General features: G+C 43.6%; 1 protein-coding gene across 9 annotated transcripts in view; it reads right to left on the reverse strand.

The window, feature by feature from the left end:
* Positions 1-22,298, reverse strand: part of LOC147030724 (rho guanine nucleotide exchange factor 11-like) — a 36,211-nt gene extending 13,913 nt beyond the window's left edge. For all 9 annotated transcript variants that reach the window (XM_085875018.1, XM_085875013.1, XM_085875015.1 and 6 more), the window contains exons 1-17: positions 22,137-22,298; positions 21,969-22,025; positions 18,039-18,088; positions 15,517-15,644; positions 14,551-14,685; positions 13,769-13,810; positions 13,487-13,535; positions 6,432-6,563; positions 6,179-6,319; positions 5,863-5,942; positions 5,573-5,695; positions 3,755-3,872; positions 3,172-3,272; positions 2,294-2,371; positions 841-916; positions 459-626; positions 197-284 (exon numbers count right to left, since the gene is read on the reverse strand). In XM_085875018.1, the coding sequence (XP_085731144.1) occupies positions 197-284; positions 459-626; positions 841-916; positions 2,294-2,371; positions 3,172-3,272; positions 3,755-3,872; positions 5,573-5,695; positions 5,863-5,942; positions 6,179-6,319; positions 6,432-6,563; positions 13,487-13,535; positions 13,769-13,810; positions 14,551-14,685; positions 15,517-15,644; positions 18,039-18,088; positions 21,969-22,025; positions 22,137-22,267 (1,697 nt within the window). In that variant the 5' untranslated portion in view covers positions 22,268-22,298. The remainder of the gene's footprint in view (positions 1-196; positions 285-458; positions 627-840; positions 917-2,293; positions 2,372-3,171; positions 3,273-3,754; positions 3,873-5,572; positions 5,696-5,862; positions 5,943-6,178; positions 6,320-6,431; positions 6,564-13,486; positions 13,536-13,768; positions 13,811-14,550; positions 14,686-15,516; positions 15,645-18,038; positions 18,089-21,968; positions 22,026-22,136) is intronic.
* Between the last annotated feature and the right edge of the window lie 900 nt (positions 22,299-23,198).

Consider the following 23,198-nt stretch of genomic DNA (forward strand, 5'->3'; position numbering starts at 1 on the left):
CAAGGTATCGCCCCCCCTCCCTTCGTGGTCTTCTCGCCTGACTCCGGGTCCGCAACAATATATTTTGTGAATTCAACTTTTTGCGATGTTTTCTCAAAAGGATGGCAAATATGATAACAAACACCCAAACACACATTCAATCTTTTCCAAGAAATATCTCCACAAGAACGAGAAAGAAAACATTGTGTGCACTCACGTGTCCTTATTCTTTGTGCTGGCAGCGATGAGTTCATGAATTTGTGGCCCCAATGGGGATGTTGTGATAACAAAGAATGCCCTTGCATCTGTGGCAAGAAAATTGGACAATCAAATGAAACTATTTGCATGATAGAGCAACGAGATTCAAATTAGTCTCGACAGAGAACTCAATGCATTTGTGAATCAGGAGAGAGGGTGAAGGGAATCATGAAATATGACGTGACGAAACAGAAAACTGTGGTAAGAAAGGTGACACAGACCACTTGCGACAGGCCTGATCAGCACCGAGTCGAGCTTGATGACTGGGCTGAACGTCTGCTTGGCATCCTTTGCACTGGCAAATCTGTTGCTGTCACAGCGAAGCAAAAGCCGTTCCTTGTGTTTCTGCATCAGCACCAAAATGTCTTCGAGCAGCAAAACGTGCAGTTCTGGGAACAAACGATTGTATCATGCAAGTGCAGGCAATCTTTCTGAGAAAGAAGGAGAATGCATGAGGCTCTATAGTGTAGAAATGGCTTCACCCTTGTTTCTTTGGTGTGCGATTGAGTCTTCAACACCCGTGCAAACAGACTGAATCAACTTTACTCAGGGTGCTGTGAAATTAAAGTTTTCTTTCCGTGACCAAGTGAGTCCTCAACTCACCAAAGGTCGTCTTCTTGTTCACCTTCCACAAAAGCTGCCCCTCATGGATCATATTCCGCTGTGTCAGGTCAAGGTTCTGGAGATGAGAGATCAATGACCCATCGTTATAAAGCACACACACACACAAAGGATGAATGGATGTTTTATACCGACTGCGGAGTCACAGAAGACCAAGACTTCAATGAAGTATAGGAATTAAGGAAGCATATCAAACGCAGCGGTCATTTCAAAACTCGAGAATGATTTGAGGTTAATAAACCTTCTGTGGGTGAGAGACAAAAATCTCCAGCTGGACCGACCCCAGATGGAGTCTCAAGAAATCAGCAGGAATTGACCCAAGGGATGCAACAATGCCATCCTCAAAACAAAGGGGTGTTTGACATCCGCACCCTTTTAGCTCATTCTACCGCTGACGGGACCTTTACCCTGGACACGGAAGCAAGCCAGGAAGGATTGAGTGCAGTTTTGTCTCCAGCAAAGGGGCAGGGGTGGGGGCGGGGAGAGGCGTCGAAAGAGTGTTGGCATATGACAGTTTGGCCATGAGTAGACCAGAGCAAAATTATTGGGTTACTCGCAATGAGTCATTGGCAATGCGATTTGCCAGAAATGTTTGGTTATAACGGACAATTCCTCCCTTTAATGGCTGTGACGGTTCAAGGAACCCAACGATCAGATTGCAAGGTGGTTGTATTGCAGCCGTGTAATGTAATTGTGGCCCGTAGAGCCAGGAAGGCTCATGGGAATGCCGATGCACTCTGTCTGCACCCCTGCCTGAAAAAACCTGTAAATTCTGCATGAGGCATGAGGACAGGGACCAGTTTGGGGATTCCTCCCACTGTATCTTACTCCATTCAGCTTGGGTTTTCCATAAAACCCTGGGAGAGGATTTTGGAACTTTGGCATGGAGCACGGCCTCACAGAGGATTCCATGCTGGTGCCGGTGTACAAATGTGTTCGAGTAGAAAAGATCCAATGCGGAGGAGGTCCCCTCCTTGGAGCGTGAACAAAGTCGCATTTGGCTCAGTGGAAAACCCTGGAATTTAAAGATCACATCTTGTATCGCAAGTGGGTCAACATTGACTTTGAGGAAATTCCTGGCTGGTAATAATCCCAGACCAATTTAAAATCAAAATTTTATAACAATTGCATGGTGCCTGCCCCGGTGGACATTTGTGTAAGACCAAAGATAACATCTTGAGTCTGCTGAAAGTTATATTGGGTTAACATGGGGATTGGGGTGCGATATACAGGACTGTCGTTGAGCTTGCAACTCTTGCACTGTTTTAAAGAGACCGACATAGAGGATTGGGGTCTTACAAGCGTCATCCAAATCTGATCTTCTAAGGATCAAAGAAGTACAAAAAAAAACATGTTCATATGCCAGTGCAGAATTTCACCAAGATCTCTCAAACACAAAAATAGATTTTGTAAATGGAAAGTACAGCTTGGATACCTTGAACTCCAAGTCCAATGGATGACTTGAGCGCTGAAGGACTGACAGGTCCAGCTTTTTCTGGTAGTTCTCCAGTTTCTGATGATAATAGTGAGAGGTAAGAGGGTTATTTGGGCAACAATATTTAAGTGAGAAACAAACAAGAATGAGCTGTATATTCAAAGTACACTGCCACCATGCCAAATAAATAAATAACAATCCTCCAGCGCGTGACATCGCCGGTGCGCCTTCTGCTCACGGCGATGATGCCTTGCAGCACATGCAGTCAGAATTGGGAGGGAGTGGTGTCCAATAATTGAATAATTAAAATAAATAAATAACAATCATATAATTTCTTAATCAATTGGTTATTAGCATACCTAAACCACCACCATTTCATCCAAATCTGTAACTTTTTGAAAATTAAGTAATTAATCGAAAAATTAATCAATAAATTGATTTATCAATAAATCAAAAATACCCTTTAAAGTCAACTCACTTGTTCACTGTCATGTCCAAATATCAGCTTCCGAGCTCAAAAGGTGCCCGAGATATTGCCAGGATGAGAAACAAAATAAATAAGTTATTAATAAATCGATAATAATTAAGTATTAATCAAATAATTGATTCATCAAAAAATAAAAATAGCGTTTTTGCCAAAACACATCTTCACTTTTGTCTCCAAATTTCAGCTTCCAAGCTCAAAGGATGGCTGAAATATCGCCCAGACAAACAAACCAAACAAGAAAACAGAATAAAAACCGAGTCCTGCCTGCCTTCGGCACCTGTCGATGACGTCATGCATCGACGAGATATGGAATTGGGCAGGAACAGTGTACCACAAGGAAATGCCAAACAAGATTTAACAGGTGCTTCAAGAAAGAAAAAAAATGGTCCACCTGAATGTATTCCCGTTTCCGCACTGCTTCGTTTATGTGAAAGAGGATGTCGCGAGAACACTTCACAGCCTGCTGCAACTTATCCTTGTCTGGATGACAAACTGCAACAGATTTCAGAATATTGCTCACTTGACCAAAATGACCCTTGCATCAAAAGCCCAACAAACCCACGTTCATCTCAGGAGAAGGGAATGCCTGCATCAGTATTTTTAATCTCCACATCAACACCAGTACGAGGAAGTTCAAAAGCCAATCATCCCTCTCATCCAAGAAGATGAGAGTGACAAATTCAAACTTGATCATCAAAGCTATTTGCAACTGTGAACACAAGCTTAAAGTTTTCCTTTCAGTTTGCAAACCTCTTTACAGTATGTATGGCACAAATAATTGGACTGCAGAGCGTAGAGCATTCTCAGACCTCCAGCCTTTTCGGCTTGGTCTAAAACTGGCAAAGCTCGTTGGTATTTATCCAGATAGTTAAAATCAGCGAACAACATGACTGGTGTCAGATTATAAAATGTGAACTTTTCTATTATCCCACGAACCAATTAAAATAGCTAAAAACGTTCAATAATATACATACCTGCCGTGTACTTGAGCACATTTTCAAGAAGAAGTGGGTACTTTGTGAGACGTTGCATCTCCATCAGCATAAAGTCTTGGAATTGCAGACGTCGGCATTTTGGGCTGCTCAGAGCTTCCTGTCGTCACCGTGAGAATTTCAGGGTTGGATATAGTACTTAGGTATAAAAAAAAAAGAAATAAATTCCATTGCTCGTTGAAGTGTCAGGTAGTTCCCAGTGATTTTGGCCAAAACAACGCAGAACTCAAGAAAATGACCAAATATCAAGAAATGAAAAATGAAATGAAAAGATCCTGGAATCTGAAGAGCGTCAAAATTGAACCAGTGATCAATGGAGCAACAGAAATGACGAAGAAAAAACTTACAGAAATCTTAAAAGACATTTTCTCTGTGACAAGATAATAACAGAGAAAAGCAGAATCATGTAGAACTGCAGAAAATATTGTGATGGATTTCAGAATCGTATCCGATGCACACCTCATCAAAGCGAAACACTCATGCACACCTCATCCAGGTCCTCAGACAGTTATTTCCATAAATGCATGTTCAGAATAGACCCATTCCCTTGTCTAGCTGGATTTTAACTCTTTGATGCATTGGAGAAGGGTAAATAATAGGTTCCCTTTCTTTCTTCTGGGATAACCTTTTACTCTTTACTGCTGGTTCTACTCGGTACCTGGCTCTTGCGTACCAGATTCTTGGCGTCCCTGGTTCCTGGAGGTGACTACGTGACGTCGATTGGTGTTTGGGCCTATTTGCGGGTGGGTGCATGGCGAGGTAGGGTGCTGGCGCTGACCCAGGCACGCATACACATTTGGGGTCATTTTATTGGACTCACGACGACTTCTGTCTTGGTTAGCCGAGACTGGATTTCTTTTCCTCCTGAATGATCTGCTGGGTACGGATGTCTTGTGTTTAATTGTTAAGCGAGGCATAGTGACAAGCATCTGCTCTTTGTCCATTTTTCTACAACTACTTGTTGAATTCTTTATTCGTTTGAGATTATTTTGAATGATTTGAATTCATCCATTTACATCACAAGGAGATAGAAAGTTCTTCAGTTTATTTATTTTTCTCAATAATAAATTCCTTGATGACGTTTCAACGTGTCTGTGCTGGTTTCTGTCTGTGTGTTTCAACCAACCTGTCATTTCCTTGCATTGATCCTGCATTGTCCAAACATAGATAGACTGGGAGGTAATTCCCAAACAAATTACCTTGTCAAAGTCGGTGTGCACCAGCAGTCAACGCTCGGCCGCCTTCCTGAAGATCTAACCAAGACAAGATTGGTGCATCGCCAAGGGCGCGTTCCCCGGTCAGGAGGCCACGTGACCTCTTGTTAAATGGCAAATTAGACAGTGGACACTGGAACTCATGGTTAACTTATTGGCTTTTGTGGTTGTTAAGCAACCCACCATACCACAAAGTTAATTGTGAGTGGTGGCCCCAGCTCTGGTTCTTCCGAGGAGAAACAAGGACTAACCCTCTCATAAACACTCGGAACTCATGGCTGTAAGAATATACATATATAATATATATATATATATATATATATATATATATATATATATATATATATATATATATGTATATATATATATATGTATATATATATATATATATATATATATATATATATATATATATATATATATATACATTATCTACCTTTGAAAAGGTTTTGTTCTTGTTCTCAAATGTTTGAGGACATCATCATTTCCCCAAATAAATTATGCACTCTCTTAAGTCCTTTTGCAGAAACACAAAATGGCCCTTTACTGTACAGTACATCGATTGCCAGTGCGATGCGTTACTTACAGCCATGAGCTGCTGGAAGTGAGACTCCTTCTGCTTGGCATGAACCATCTCCACAGCCATCGACTGCATGCTGCAGAACTCACATGCTTCCTTGGTCAGCGCTTGCCCTTGTTCGCCAGAAAACTGCGCATAACAACGGACGAGTAAATCATGCACATGATTGCCTATGTTTGGGTGATCATCAGTCATGTGCATCAATGGCCATTGTGTCGAAAGTATAGTAGTGAGTGGGTGCACACAGGGGAGCGAATATTAGAAAATTATTTGTGAGAAACAAACAACCTGCTTACATAATATAGTACGAGATTCCCAATCTCATAAACCACGTCGTTTTTTTCACTCATCTTCTTCATGGACTCGTTAAAAGTTTCTGCACCGAGGGGGCGGTGGGGGGGCAGGGGGATACATGAAAAATAAATACATGCGTGTAAACACCAGTGCTTGTTTCAAAAACATGTTCAGGACCTTCATAGAGTTGTTCCACAAAGCAATTTCAACTTCAACAAAACTGCATTTTGAACTTTAACTTGAACTCAATTCTTGGCCAAAACGACTGATACCACTAAAATAAAGTATGAGATGACTCTTGGTCAAGCAGTGATTCACCGTGTATGGGAACAATCTGGTCGATATTCAGGAAGATATTCTGCAATTCCCTGGGGGTGAGTACAGGCTGCAGGTGAGTACGGAACACATCCTGCAGAATCTTGAGGTTCTGTACATGCTTGTCCTCAGTTTGAAATAGTTCTGCAAGAGTGCAAGGTTCCTGTCCTCAATACAAGATGCAGAAACTCAAACATATGCATGTCAACGAAAGCACAATAAAACTTGGAAAACTGTCCAGAAGTGAAACAACCACCTTCGATCACTTTCTGCCGGTTCATCTCACGAGGAGTACATTTTTTGAGCAATTCCTCTTTGGCAGAGTCTTGCCAATTTGGAGCCTCGAGCCCCTGCCCCGACTCGGCCATTGCTGGTAAACCTTCTTGTCCTAATGTGGAAAGAGTGGGACAGTCAGACCTAGTGAGTGAGGTTAAGGCATTACCATTGCGAATTTGTCATTTGGTTAATATTGTGAAGTGGAGGGGTCTGGTGGTCGACCTCTGGTGGATCCCTGCTCATGTCAGCATTGGTGGAAATGAGGCTTGTGATCTTGTGAAGAAGCATGCCCTTAAACTGCAAAATGTCACCCAAATCCCTCCTGGGACCATCAGAAATTATTAGTCTGGCCAAAGGCCAGATTGAGAAAAAAAATAGCAATTTCAGTGGGACTCCAGCACGAAGGGAAGATTCTGTTACATGGTGCATCCAGATGTGGTATCTCTAGTTAAACTTCCCATGCTTTCCTGGAGAGACCAGGTAGCTCTTGGTAGGCTAAGACTCGGGCACTGTCACCTAAATTCATATCTGTATAAAATTGCTTGCCACCCTTCGGGGTTTTCTGAGCCGTGCAGGAAACACGAAGATCTGAATCATATATTCCAAAATTGCCCTCTTTATGAGGGACATCGGTGGCATCTGGTACAGAATGTAGGAGTGAAGGGGATCAAGGTGTTGGATCTACCGGTAGCATTGAGGCTGATGAACCAGAAGCATCCACAACCCTGTAAGGTGGCACTAAAATTCCTGAAGGAGTGTGGGAAATCCATTTAAATTTCCTTGCACTTGATGGGATAATATGCGATTTTGATCATGTTCAGGTGCATGGCGTGTATGGAGCCTGCTGGCTCTGAAAGCGCCATCAAAATTCATAGAAGAAAAAGAAGAAGAAAAAGAGGAAGAAGAAGAAGAGGAATAATAATAATAATAATAATAATAATAACAACAAGAACTACAACAACAAAAACAACAAAAACAACCAGTGCAGTTTCTTTGAGGCCACCATTTCACGGAGCTGCTCCATTGGTGCGTTATCTCAGCAAGTCGGTGAGTTATTCTCATTTCCACTGCAGGATTATTTTATTTTGTCCTGCAATCCTTCATTTTATCATCGATCACTTTGCTATGTCGTGCTTCATGGGTATTATACATACTTTATATGTTTGCACGGAAAGCAAATTTTGGCGGGAAACCACACCGGCATTAGGCCTGGTTGCACAGGGTGCAATAAAATTCCAGAATTAAAGGTTTTTATTTCAGTAAATGTTCAAATTGTAATCCGTGGTGTGCTCTGTCGTTGTAAAGTCTGTGCTTTGTCATTTGAATGACTGTGTATGCAGTGTATCCATTTAAGTACTGATTTTGTCAAACATTCCTCATGTAGTGTCAGGGATGACTGATCAATTGTCATATAAATTTTTACACTCCAAATTGAACCTCATTTTTATACTAATACTTAAAACATGGATAACAGCCTGGTGTGTTGGCGCAGTGGTTAGGGCAGCGGCTTGGGATCCAAAAGGTCCTGAGTTCAAGCCCCGTTGGGCCACTGAATTAATACACCAGGGGGTTGACTCAGCCTGTCATCCTTCCGAGGTCGGCGAAATGAGTACCAGTATACTGGGCCGGTGTATACCCCGGTTAAAATAGGTGTACCATATCCCTGTGTCGTAAGAGGCGACCAGGGTTGCGTCAGGAAGGGCATCCGGCGTAAAACCTGTGCCAAATCACTATGCGGATCACACGGATGATCCGCTGTGGCGACCCCTAACGGGAGCAGCCGAAAGAAGAAGAAGAAGACTTAAAACATGGATAACAATCACATTTTTCGTTTCCTTAAATGATGCGGAAAATGTCCCAATTATTTTGTGTTGCACAATTAAAACTAAAAGCGTTAATTATCTCTATTATAATACCAAGCTTGCACACGAAAAAGTCGGCTCGCCGTCACACGATTCCTATGAAATTGCTGTGGCACTTAGTGGATATGCCGACATGTTTGGGAAGTCTTGGCGTTCCATAGTCCCACTTGCATTTTGCACAATGCCTATTTTTGTCATTCCCCGTGTCCGGTCTGTCGAATGCTCGCAGCTTTGTTGTACTGCTATCCTGTGCATGTGCACGGGTATCGCGAGTACACATATTTTCTGTTGCCCACTCTTCCAGTTTTATTCATTTCATGTGCTTGTAGTCAAAATTCCTGTAATTGACTTGAACAAAGAAGTAACTTTCTTTGCAATACAATGGAAGAAATACAACTTTGTGAGATACAGGGATATTTTTGAATACTGCATCACTGTGTTTTACGAGTACGCAGTAGATTTGGTCAGCAGGTGCTAAATGTGTGCGGTTTTGTGCTATGGTCAGGTGAGGTCAAGTATGGGAGCATGCGCCGGAGCAGCGAGTCGCTGCGTCCACTTTCCGCCGGTACTCTAAGAGCCTCCGTCTGGCCATCCCCCAGGCAGAAGCGTGGCCCATCCCCATCTTCTTGAGATGCTGATCATCCTGCTGCAACCACGAAGCATGTGGTCAGCCCATTGGCATCCTCCCCTCACGAGGCTCCCTCGCTGAAAAAACATCTGATGAGCAGGATCAGCGTTAGGAAAACGAGCCAGGTCACGGACGATGCAGGTAACAAATTTCATTTGAGTATCTCAGCAACCGCTCGTTGGACACAAGGTCTGACCAGCGAGAGCCAAGGATGCTCTGAAGTGACCTGGAACCAAAGGAATTAAGTCTCCGTCTCAGATCCCTGGTCAGAGTTAAAGTCTCACATCCACAGAGCCAGACTGGAAGCACCAAGGACCTGAAGACTCAGACTTTCGTCCTCACGCACAGGAACCGGCAGCGCCACATCCCATGATCCAGTGAATCCATGACTCCCCAGGCCCGACCCAGACATCTGTTGACCTCTGACTCACAGCCAGGAGAGACATGAATATCAATGCCAAGGTAAGGGAATCTCTCCACGACGTCAACATCCTCACCAAAAACAGGTAAAGACAGGACAGCAGCATCCAAGATATCATTGAAAGCCTGGATCTTTGTTTTGACCCAGGAAACCCATCATCCCAGTGGCTCCGACTCCTTATTCAGCACCTCGAGGGCCCCTAAAAGGATATCTAGAGTCTCCACAAAAATGACTGCATCATCAGCGAAATAAAGGTCAGAGATCTTGACATTTCCAAAGGATGCACCGCAACCTGATCTCTCCAACATCCTCCCCAGAAGCCAGTCCAGACAAGTGCTGAAAAGTATGGGGGCCATACGAACTTCAGCAGCAACTGGAAATAAGTCAGAGATGGTACCAGAACATCTCAGAGCACTCTCAGTAACAGAGTAGAGTACAGACATCAGATAGATCAGTTTTGGTCGCACCCATGAAGACCAAGAATCCTCCAGAAGGCATCCTGATTCACTGAATCAAACGCTTTACAGAGATCAACATTCGCTGCAAGCAGCCCCTGCCGAAACTCTCGCCTGCGTGCGGTGAGGACCCGAAGAGCAAGGATATGGTCAATCGTTGACATCTTTGGTGTAAAGCCTGACTGCTGTGGATGCTGGTGCTCAAGCAGATGGTGGTGAACCCTATCAAGAATTATCTGAGCAAAGACTTTGCCCGGCACTGAGAGCGGCATCACCCCTCAGTCTTGTTGCAGTCTTGGCTATCACCCTTCCCTTTCCAGAGAGGGACAACAAGGACCCTCTTGCAGTCAGTTGGGATGATGCTTGTGTTCCAGGCAGAGCACAGGATGGCATGCAATGACATGAGTGCAGCATTTGCACCAGCCTTGAGAAGTTCAGCATGGATGCCACAGATCCCAGGAGCTTTAACCATTTCAACCGGTTCACCACAGTCTGTTTCCACAAACGAAGGTGGACCACAGTTGATTGGAGGGTCAGCAAAAGGGATAGTTACACCAATGACATCCAACTCGACAACTGGTGGATCAGTCCGGTGCAGCCGCTCAAAGTAACCGGCCCAGCGGGCCTTCACTTTGGACTCCTCTGTCAAGACCCCACCGCTCTCCGCTTTAACTGCAGTACACCGAGGGACGGGCTTGGAGGAACAGAATGCGTGAATTCCCCTGTAAGCAGGACAAGAATCACTTGACCACAGGTGATGCTCTCCCTCCTCACAGATTTCTTGCACATAGGCCTCCTTGTCCACCCTTATTGCACGTACAGTTTTACACCTCAACTCCCTGAACAGCTCAGCTCTGTCATTCAACCTGACCCTGTGACTCTAGTCAATGGTATCCAGTGTCCCTTGAGAGACAAAATTCTTCTTCGCCTGACGGTGAGCTCCAAGACATCCAATGGCAACATCAAGGACGGTGGTCTTGAAGGCACTCCACAACTCTTCAGGATTCCCCAAAGCACTCAGACACCCCAAATCTCCACTCAGCCTGTTCGCAAACTCCTTAGCGACCTTCTCATTCTTGAGCTTGCCAACATCCAGCCCGAGTCTGGGATGGTACCATTCTGCTGGATTTAACCTGCAACTTCAGAGTTGCCACAACAAGCCTGTGGTCCGTATTGAGGAACTGAGCACTCTGATAGACCCTGCAGTTCTGGATTATCCTCCAGCGACCATCAATGAACTCATGGTCAATATCCTTTGCCACACCACCTGTAATGGAATACCAAGTCCAGCGATGAGCCTGTGGAAGTCCATGACCCAAAGTCCATACACCCGAAGTCCATGACTTGTTGCAAAGTCAATGAACTTCGTGCTATTCTTGTTCACAGTTCCAGACCCGTGGAGACCAACACATGTCTCATAACCATCCCGAAAAGTTTCAATGGATGCATTGAAATCCCCCAAGGCCAGAAGAGTATCTCACCTGGGACAATGATCAACCACGGAATGCATGCTTCACGGTGAGATCACTCGCCTCAGTCAGAGCATATGCAGAGACCAGGGAAATGACACTCAAGGAGTGATGAATCCTCAGTCTTATAATATGCTCGTTGAGCGGTGTTGCCTCCATTGTCATTGTCGTCAGCTTGTTGGACACAGTTACAGCAACTCCTTGGGCATGGTAACCATCAGAGTGACCAGACCAATAGGAGTTGTAACCACCCGCCACGATCTCATCGCAATCCGGTCTCCGAACCTCAGAGTGCTGCAATACCGATGTCCAAACGCTTGAGCTCAGATGATAAGAGAGACAGGTGATCATCCTCTCTTCGGGATAGGACATATCAGGCACCCACCCAAAGACTGCCTCAGGTTAACCCAAGGAGAACGCCGTCTGGTGGACGACACCTCAGCACCACCCCGACACACACAACCACAATCTGACCTTGGAAGGTTACCCCGTGGTTTCCCTCTTATCATCAAAGATAGGGGGTCCCAAAGACTTTGCCCCAATCCCGTCATCTGGTGAGCAACCCTGCGAAGGGCAGCTGCACAGGTGGTACTCCCACGGAGTGGTTTTTCAGATTTCTTTGTGCTATGTTTTGCAGAATGAAGGGTTTTATGGTGGCTGGAGGGCAAATCCTGCCATCAACCTCCTAAGAAAACAAGAAACCCAACTGTAGGAGTATGTCCGCAGACACAGATGGGCACTAGATATGGATGGCCTTTGGCCCCCCTTCTGGTAAAACTACCAAAATCAAGAATCACTGCTCACCTTCATGCTTTCATTCCTCTTTTTTCCACATTTGGAACAAATTCCCACACTCTCTTCAACCGCACTCTTCCCTCCAGGTCTTCAAAACAGCTGTTCACCACCATCCCTTTTTTTCCCCCATCCAAAACCATGACCTTTTCTTCCCCCACTAATCAACCCCAAACCCTTCTCCAAAATTCCCTGCTTTCCTTTCTGAAAGTTCCTGTCATGTGAGGACCTATAAGTCCCTGTGGTGTCAATTTTGTTTACCCTGTGTATCCCACCCCATCCCTCTCCCTTCCACAGTTCTCCTCATGTCTCTGAACCCCACTGTTTTATCCTTCCCTCTCCCGCCCCTCTTGTCTCATGCCCCCCTTGCTGTGCTTTGTGTTTTAGCTTTCATTGGAGCCTCGACGGTGTATACAAAAAAAAAACCTTCATGGTTGAGCTTAATACATGTGGTTGTGGGGGCAACAGACTCTGAGCATGAGAGGATGAAACTAAAGTACTTTTCTGCTCTTTATGTTCCTGAAACAAATATATATTGTTGAGCATGAGCCTCAACCAGAATATAAAAGGCCCCAACAATCAGGACATCATAATTCATGATTACAAATTACTAAATTATTTATCTGCTCAAAGGTGGACTTGAGGGACACAAATAGCGCGTTTCAGCAAATGGCTTCAGAAACCTTACCTCTATCCACATACTCCGTCATGAGGCTCATTTGGCAACTGGACTTAATTTTTCCAAAGGAAATATTCCTCACCGCAGGGAAACAAGATCGTGGGACACATTAATGACAAAAGAAACTCGTCCAATATCAAACACATCTCAAGTGGATTTTGTGTGACCCTTCCACTGACAAGTAATCAACAGGTAAGCTTTGATATGCTCCTTTCACCATCGATGATCTTGTCTGCAAAGATTTAGGCAGCCCCCTGGATAACACTCATAAGTACATCTATTAAATAAGCATGGGTGGATGGGGTAGGGGAGGGGGGTCAGACTGGAATATAAATGGTCCAAACAAGGGATGGGACAGGGGTGGTTATATGGGTAGTGTATGTATCAATCACAATTCGTATAGAGTGGACAGGTGAAGGCAAACCAGTTCCCTTCGTGTGCAGCCTTTTTTTGGCTGCTGGTTGCATCATTGGTTTGGGGCATGGCTTTGCCGCTGATGCAGTGCCCCGATTACCAGCACACTGATGCTCATTTCGCCGACCTCGGAAGGATGACAGGCCGAGTCAACCCCCTGGTGTTAATTAAACAGCCAATGGGGCTCGAACTCAGGACCCTAGGATCCCAAGCCAGCACCCTCACCGTGAAGCCAACGCCATGCAAGGCAAACCAGTGATGAGAATTATTGCGATAAGACAACATTCGATAAGTTTGAGTGAAATCCACACTTACGAATGTTTGTACGATCAAGACCCTTCAAGATGAAAGCTTCAGTGATGAACTGCAAAAAAAGAATGAAAAAAGAAGAAAATTGAACAAACTCATTTTGTAAGCTGTATAAAGATTAATTTGCCTGCCCCAAAGCTAAAACCACAAAATTGTCACACACAAAAAGAGAGACTCACAGCCTCAGGCGCCAATAGACAATCATCTTTCAGAACAGTTCAGAGGTAAATGAAATTGGATTTGTTCATCAGTTTAAACACCGTTATCTCCATATTCACACAAACTTACGTCTTCAATGTAGTTCGATTTATTTACCCTCTTCAAAGGAACCTGAAAGAGATGACATGAGTCATATTGTACCACATTAGTTACATTGTGGGAAAACAAGTAAATATCCAATATTGGTTTGTTGTGGTTATACAATGATAACATCGACTGATACAGAAGTCTATGTTGGGGCTAAATGACAGAAAGGAACAACTTTACATCGACAAAAGACATAGCTTAGTGGAATAGGGAGACAGATATGTGTAGTCACACCACAAGTGAGTCTGGTTAAGTGGCAGGAATTGGAAGAGGAAGAAAAATGAAATTGAAGAATGAAGTGTAAGGGGTGAGGGAGTCGAGGGGGTGGAGGTAAGTGATGTGAGAATTTGGGGAAAACCAATGATAGGAATTAAGAAGCCCCCTCAATTTTGCCTCAAAATGGTTTTTTCCAATATTTTTTGGTGAGATTTCTGACAGTCATCATCTGTCCCAAATTGCACAACATTTGTTCGTTGTGATTACATATTTGATGGAATCTTCTACGTGAATGATGTGGGGCCTGTGTATCTAAAATAAAAGTATCTTTCAACTAAACAGAAAAAGAGGTGAATTCATGGGCAGGAGAATCTTCCCATCCCTTTGTTATCATTCTTCTTCCTCATGTCCCTCTGCCATGTCCCTCTAACCCACTGTCTGTGTTCACCGTGTTCTTTCTGTTCTGTGTTATCACTCTCCCACGAGCTGTATTCCAGCTCCCATAATGTAAAAGGATGACACAAGTACTGTGTAAAACAAGATTGTACCTCTTCTGCAGTGTGAATGTTCTTTCCTTTGGAGATGGTTCCAAAGACTCCTCCAATTTCGGAGATAACCTGCCAATCTTCGAACTTTTGAGTGTACTTTTTGGTGCACAGAGTCGAGGCTTGTGGTACCTGCACCTGATAACAAATGCACAAACATGGAGTGTTTAGTCATTATGTCACATCAACTCAATAATAAAAATGATCATCATCATCATCATCATCATCATCATCATCATCATCATCATCATCATCATTTATCATGCAAACAGTCGGTGTTGCTGAAGCAGTTGCTGTGCTGTATTGCTGGTTGAGTCGCCACTCCGGCTCAGGAAGTCAGGACAGGAATTTGTAATTTGGCCAGGGTGCCAGCTATAGCTTGCCCACTCATCGTGAATGACACCGTGGGATCTTTCATGTACACCAACTATTGCCAGCAGATGGGACACCCAGTTTAACGTCCATCTGAGGGACGGCACACACAATGATAAATCACCACGCCTGTGAAACATCGGGAAGACAGTTTATAGCTCGGTCGGCATGCGAATCCAGGCCAGACAGCTTCGAGGTGAGTGTGCAGACTTCCACGCAATCCTGCCAGCCCACATCTGCACTGAGGTGTCAGGTAATTGTTTTAATCTGTCTGCTTATGTGGCAGTCAAACAAAATTGAAAATCATTCCAAACAGGAAACCTTCTGTTGTTGAGAACGTCCTGAAGGACACAAACAGGCACGATTAACGAATTTAACACATTAAGTAAGGTGGTGAAAAGACTCTGCATCAGCAGCGGTAAACTTCTGAAAATAATTTCCCAACCCAGGTCGGACTGCTTCGAGGGGAGTGTGTGTACTTCTCGGCCATCCTGCGAACCATCACATCAACTCCTGTCAGAAAAGTCATCAGAACTAAAGAGGAGGAAATAATTTGTATAACACATAAATATGTAGGTAATCCAAAGTCTTACTTACCGGAGATTGCTCCCCAAACTTGGCCTCATTGCACTCAATCTCATTAATGTCATCACCATCATCATCTTCACACTCTTTCTTGAACCCATCACCAACCTTTATTTCTTCACTCTGACGAAGAGGAAATCCTGCAAAGATGAGGTGAAATCAATAGCAAACAGATATTGTGACAGAAAAAGATCAATGGACAGAATACCAATGTGTTCAGATGTGTGTGCATGTTGGAAATTATATCGTCGGTTTCATCGTCTTCTTCTTCTACTTCTTGACCAACCAGTTGTTTGTGTACCACTGTACCATGTCCACGAGTAAGAGGTCAAGGAGACAAGGACAAAGATGCATGATTGGTCTGAGTCTTTCAGGAACAGGTTGGCTCGGCCTGACATGATTGTAGTTGGTAAAGGCAGGAATTTGTAATTCGTTCAGGGTGCCGTCAATAACTTGCCAAGTCTTCATGAAAGATACCGAGAGGTGTTTAATGTCTCCAAGCTTATGCAATCAGCCGGGACACCGAGCACAACGTCCATCATGGAATCGCCAGGACATTGATCGAGCGATGGTAACCGCCATTGGAACCAAGGGGAAACTGATGTTTCTGGTGTCAACCCTTTTATAAAATATACAATGTCGAGGTTTGTGTTCGAGCTAACACAAAGATTGAAAAACAAGGGGAGCTGGAGACAAGAGGGGTGGGAGAGGGAACCACGAAACAGTGGGGAAGAGAGACATTTGGAAATCTGTGGAAGGGAGAGAGGTGGGGCGGGGTACATGGGGTAAACAAGAGACGGACACTTCAGGGACTTCCTGGTCCTCACACAAAAGGGACTTTCTGGAAGGAAAGCAAGGAATTTGAAGGATGTGGGTTTGGGGTTGATTAACAGGGGTAGAAAAGATCATGGTTTTGGATGGGGGAAGATAAGAGATGAGAGTGAACAACAGCTGTTTTGAAGAAATGGAAGGGAGAGTTGGATTGAAGTGAGTGTGGGAGTTCGTGAGGAACAGCTTGGTGAGGAAAAAAGAGGAATGAAAGAGTGAAGGTGAGCAGTGATTCTTGATTTTGGTAGTTTTACCAGAAGGGGGTTGATGGCAGAGCACGAACGTCCTGATGAAATATGGGGGTGGGACAGATCACAGACAGAGAAGGGGGGGGGAGTTGCCGGAGAGACGGTAGAAGACTGAAAGACCATCGACCTGCCTGTGGTGAGAGACCCAAAGACCGCTCCATTGCATGCGATACGAATGAGTCACAACTTCTTCACCACACGAAGGCTTGGTTTCCACAGCGTGAAGTCGGGCTCGGTGTGAGGCAGGAGCACCACCCCAGAGGTGAGAGCAGTACTCCTTCAGAGTGCGGATGAAAGCTTTTAAGTGGCTCGAAGATGAGGTGTGCCAAGGAAGGATTTCGCACGACGGAGGATGCCCAGTCGGTGACTGGCTTTGGAAGCCTGCTTGGAGATGTGGCTTTCCTGGGAAAGATCGTGGCAGATAGCTTGAATGAAAGGACTTTTTCAAGGGAGTTATTGAGAAAGTAGATGGGGGCGGGGGGGTGTGGCGGGGGTTCCAGATGGAGAGACATTGTGAGAGTGTGAGATTTGTTACGATTGAAAGACGTGATCCAAGTGTTTCACCAGTTTTGATTTTATCCAGATCTGCAGAGAGTGAAAAGGCTGCTGCCTGCTGATCAGAGGGATGAGAGATGGTATGGCAGAGGTTGGAGTCAAAAGAGCACAAAGAGCAAGAAGGCCCACTCCCAAAACATCTCCACCTTATGTGGCACGGTTGCTCAACATGGTCAAAGGCTAAAAGGACTTGGATCGTCGGTGGATGACTCAGGCTGGAGTGACATGTTGTGTTTGTTATTGTGTTCTGTAGATGTGTGGGATATATGTATCATTTTGTGTGCGCTGTGAATTTTGAAGTCTGTGTCAGTGTGTTTTGTGTTGTATTGTAAGTAGAGGGAATTCTGAAGATCTCTCCACAGATGGTTGAGACAATACATTACCCCACCAACCCCAACTCAGAGAGGAAATGTATTCAGAAAAAGTTACTTTGCAAATCTACAGCAACAGCTCAATATGGAATGGCTTGCATTGATTACTGGTGGGACACGAAAGATCCAAAATATATGTCAGCCAAGAAAAGGTGAATTATTGCCGGCACCCCAAACCATTCAAAATTTCCTTCAAATCTGTGAAATTGCAATCTGCTGAAAGACGGTGTTAAATATGAGGTAAGCTTCCAAATCTGCTGGGAAAAAAAAGTGGTGAAAAGTGGTTAAAACACCACCATGGCATTGCTGGAGAATCAAAACAAAATGGCCAGAGCATGCAAGGGAAAGGTTGCTGCAGTGAGGGGGAAGTTGTTCGTGTCATTATCATGAACAAGCAGCCTTTGTGGGAAATTGAAAATAAGAACTACGACAACAACCATTTTCAGGTCTCTCCTCATCCAAGTCATTAAATATCCAAATAAAAGGCAAAATACTTGTAACTTATGAGAAAAGATTCATTCTCAAAACTTACCAGTTTGTGGCTCTTCCTCAAAAGATTTCAGTATTTCAGGCTCAGCATACCTGCAGAAAATAAAGAAAGATTTTGTAAGTTGTAGTTCAACATAGGGACAATACCCCTGGGCGCTCACTTGGTGGCGGCTGGATAAGATAACCAGGCACTGGAAGACATGGATGACCTACAAAATATGTTATGGAGAAGAAAGTAAATACCGATGGATTATTTTTTTATGCCGTGAACAAACTGTGGTACAATCATGGGTGATGAAGGTTGTGGTGAAGTTTCATCGGAATCGTGTGTTTAGTTTCTAAGAAGAAAGCAAATACCTCCATTGTGGGACAACACCACATTTAGACGCCAATTTTTTTTGTGCCATGAACAATATTTGCTACATCATGGGTGATGTTGGATGTAGTCAAGTTTCATCGAAATCGTTTGTGTAGTTTCAGACAAGAAGTTGAAAAATATTTCTGGACAGACGAACGGATGGACGACATGCCATCCCATAAGCTCCCCGGAACGATGTTCCAGGTGAGCTAAAAATGTCACAAATAATAAACAATGTCAGAATAACAAGGATCAGATTATCGAGGTCTCCCACCTTTTGGGTGACAGAATGAATCGATCTGTGTCATTTGAAAGCTAAATATTGAACGTTTTTTGAAATATCACGTACACAAGCCAAATCACCAAGATGGTTGCCATAGCAACACAATTCATCAATCGCAGCCGTAAACTAATCAGGTTGAGATAATGTCATGAGGAATAGATATCTGCAATATGCAAACTAAAAGTAGAACGGTTTTTGAAATTTTGTGGATACAAAAGTACATGGATGGATGATCCTCCGGTTGGTCCGTTGGATGAAAATAATTTGAATTGCCCCCGTCTCCGAATTTGTCTAGTAAACAACACTACGGGACTGCTACTCCACCAAGTGTCTTCACACACAGTTGACAATGAAGCCAAGAAGTGTCACATGGTGAAGAGGGTGTAAAGATCACCAAAAGCACACTTGTTTTAGCTTACCGAGAACGTAGTTCCAGGAGCTTATGAGATGGCGTGTCATCCGTCCGTTCACAAATACAGTCCTTTCAATTTCTTCTCTCAAACGACACATTTCGATGAAACTCTAACACAACGTTCATCACCGGGAATGTACCAAAATTTGTTCATGGCATTAAAAAAAGTAATAATAAATAAATTTGGGCCCCAAAGGGGTCTACGAGGCTTGCCCCCCAAAATATATTTGCTTTCTTCTCAGAAACTACACACACAATTTCGATATCAAACTTGACCACAGGCTTAATCACCCATGATGTTCGAAAGTTTGTTCATGCCATTGAAAAATTTGAGGTCTTCGGGTGAGAGGGGGGGATTGCCCCCCAAAATATGTATTTCCTTCCTTCTCTGAAAACACACACTCAATTTTGATGAAACTGTACCATAACCTTTATCACCCATGATGCACCAAAGTTTGTTCATGGAATGAAAAAAATCCAAAGGTATTTACTTTCTTCTCCATTCCATATTTTGTGGGTCATCCATGCCCACCAGTTCATCCATCCATGTTCCCTGGTTGTCTTATCCAGCCACTACAAGGTGAGTGCCCTGGGGGTATTGCTCCTTTGTTTGTTTATTATTTTTCTTTCCCCTTGGTGTCGCAAGCTTCCATACTCTCCTCGAGTCTAGGTTTGAATCTTGGCCCAGATATAAACTATTATTCCAGTGTTTCACAAATGATGCTATCCACAGCCCTGCACAGTGTACGAAAGAAGTTTCATCCAAGCTTCAAGCAGCAAGTGCTAAAATGGGGAGTTGAAACAGCCGAACATTGCAAAATGGAAATTTCAAATAGTTGCAGGAATCCTCCAGATGAATGAACGCCGACTTTGAAAGTCAAAGATTTGATGGAAGAGGGAAGTGGAGTGGATGTAGTGGATCTAAACTTTCAGAAGTTTAAACGAAGAACTAATTGGATTCATGATGGGAACCAAAGATTGGATATGAACGGAAGAATGCAAGTAAAAGGCGTCCCCACCACAGATCAGTATGAGGACCGTTATCATCTTTCATACCAAATAAACACATATTATTGAAATATATATTCTTCCATGGAAGGGGGGGGGGGTCCGTAGCTGGACTGTTGTAAGTGTAGTATGGTCCGTGTGTTTTGAGGAGGTTCGATTGCCATGTCAAAGGGATCTGTTGGAGTAAGACATTTGAATCACATGACGCTGAGGAGGCAGCGTATGCAATGTATAGACAGGGTAAACAGATTAATTATGAATGCGTAGATACCTCTGGACAGCGGGACTCGGCGTGGACTTCCCATCCTCAGAGGCACACATGTCATGGGTGTGCAAAAAAGGCCAATTAAGATCTTGCTGGTCAGTGTGTGCCAGCTGTGGTAGTGCGGTGGGCTGTGGAGCCCAGATGAGCGGATGTGCATATTTTTTGTTGGGGCCGCCCCTGTGGCCAGGACCTGAGAGCAAGACTTTGCCCAGGAGGAAGAGGAAGAGGAGAAGTCCCTGCACGAGAGTCGAGACCAGAGGGGTCGATACAGGAGAGTTCGGGTGGAGAACTAACGAGGACATAAGAGAGTCCATGGGTGTGCATGTGAGTGGAGATGGGAGAGTCCACCGTGAGAGTACCAGGAGAGGCTCATGAGAGCACCAAGACAGGCAAGGATGGAGGAAGAAGATGCAGACGTCTTGCACATGAAGCTTCTCCCAGGAGAAGCCTCCCATACAAGGAGAAAAAAGGGTCCCTCGGATGGATGTTGAGCGGGCGTCTCATCTGCCAGGATACCTTGGTGGACGTGAACGATCCCATTGTGTCCTTCATGAAGAGTAGGCGAGCTATCACCAGCACCGTGGAAAAATTCCAAATTCCTGCCATGACCAGCAGAGGACATTGCAACAAGCAGCACAGCCGTGCCCTCAGCCAATGATGCAGCCTTGTGCTGCACATGATTGAAGAAAAAGAAGAAGTAGTGCAGATGCGTGCTCAGGATGACATTCCAGATACTTTTCCACATTCAGAGCGAAAGTACTGCAATACTGCAAGAAAGTTTTCCGATTCGTGTTCTACAGTGTTCAAAATGTAAAACTAAACTGAAATCAAGCAATTCCTCTGTCAGAGAGTGACGTGTTTAGACAGACAGCGTGAACCAAGTGCATAACCTTGGTTTGCGCTTCGTTCGGTGGGTGATAAACATTAAATGAATGGATATAGTGTTTGTGAAGCACAGGAATTATATGATTAATGATTTCCTCAAAATTACTTGCATATGTTGACTGCATTGGTGGTGAAGTATTATTCTGACATAATATTGTGACATGCAAAGCAGTTGCTGCCATGCTTCATAATGGATCAAATCATTGCAAACGAAGACGAATGTTTTGAAACGTCTGGTTGATGTGGTATTCCATGTATCGCATCCCTCCTCTGATCAACAACGTCCCGATACTTGCCATTTGCCCTTCTTTCTGAGAAATATTCTGAAAACCCTAAAGCTTCTCTTCTCCTGTAACTATCCCAACAACCCCAACTTCCTTATGAGGTTTGCCGGAAAGAACCAGTGTCCGAAGTCATTCACGAACCACAACCCGAAAAACACCCCCAGTGCTACGAGATGGTCCACCATCTTCACATCTTTAGATGGGATGACACACACATCGATGCCCTTCAAGAAAAACACCAGGATGAGCAAAAACATCTGGGTCAAGATGCTGGATGGAACCAAGTAAAACAACTCGGTGCAACCATCTCAAAGCAACCGCCCAGCACTGAAATCTCTAATCTATGAAACAGAAAATAGAAAGCTAAATGTGATCAAGATACGACAGTGTTCACGTCAAATTACTTAAAGGAATACCATTGCTATTGGATGTACGTTTCATGCCACGACTTTCCGAATGGATATTTTCTCTTACTTACACGGTGTGTTCCTCGTTGCTGCAAGCCTCCCCCTTCTCACGTCTGCTGCACTTGTGCCTAAGTTGAAAAGAGATTGAAAAGTCAATTTACTTCACATTTTGTGAGGGAGTGACAGTGTACCCCAAAACTGGTCATAAAAGTGAAGAAGAGGGAAATGAAATAATTTACTTCAGACGCTTCCAAAGGGTGGTTTTCTTCGGTGTTGTGGATGGTGATGACTGGTTCACACGAACGTCTTGTGAATCGGGAGAGCAAATCACACCAACGTCTTGTGAACCGGGAGAGCAAATCACACTCATTTCTTGAAAACCAAGAGAAGCGATTCATTGTTGATTCCCTAAAAAAGAACACTCTTCTTAAATCCAAAAAAACCTCTTAAATCCAATTAATTTACAACAAATGTAAAAAATGCAAAAATAGAATGTTAGAAATGATATTAAAAATGTAAAAAGACCATCATTTACCACAAGGAGAATATAAAAATACCAACACTTACTACATAGAGAATGTAAAAAGACCACCATTTACCACAAGGAGAATGTAAAAATACCAACACTTACTACATGGATAATGTAAAAATACCAACATTTACTACATGGATAATGTAAAAATACCAACATTTACCACAAGGAGAATGTAAAAATACCAACACTTACTACATAGAGAATGTAAAAAGACCACCATTTACCACAAGGAGAATGTAAAAATACCAACACTTACTACATAGAGAATGTAAAAAGACCACCATTTACCACAAGGAGAATGTAAAAATACCAACACTTACTACATAGAGAATGTAAAAAGACCACCATTTAACACAAGGAGAATGTAAAAATACCAACACTTACTACATAGAGAATGTAAAAAGACCACCATTTACCACAAGGAGAATGTAAAAATACCAACACTTACTACATGGATAATGTAAAAATACCAACATTTACTACATGGATAATGTAAAAATGCCATCATTTACTACATGGAGAATGTAAAAACACCACCATTTACTACATGGAGAATGTAAAAATACCATCATTTACCACATGGAGAATGTAAAAATACCAATATTTACCATCATCAATGGAGAAGAAAGGCCTCAATGTGTTATTTATAGCCAACTTTGTCAAATGATTCGATGAAACCAACAAAGTTGAAGCAACTTTTGCAGAATGTTCATCCTCAACACAAGGACAAGGACAAAAGCTTTTTTGAACGTCATGGGAATGCTCT

The sequence above is a fragment of the Eptatretus burgeri genome, chromosome 3, assembly GCF_056783735.1.
Source record: "Eptatretus burgeri isolate ZD-2024b chromosome 3, Ebu_testis_v1, whole genome shotgun sequence".
NCBI classification, from domain to species: domain Eukaryota; kingdom Metazoa; phylum Chordata; class Myxini; order Myxiniformes; family Myxinidae; genus Eptatretus; species Eptatretus burgeri.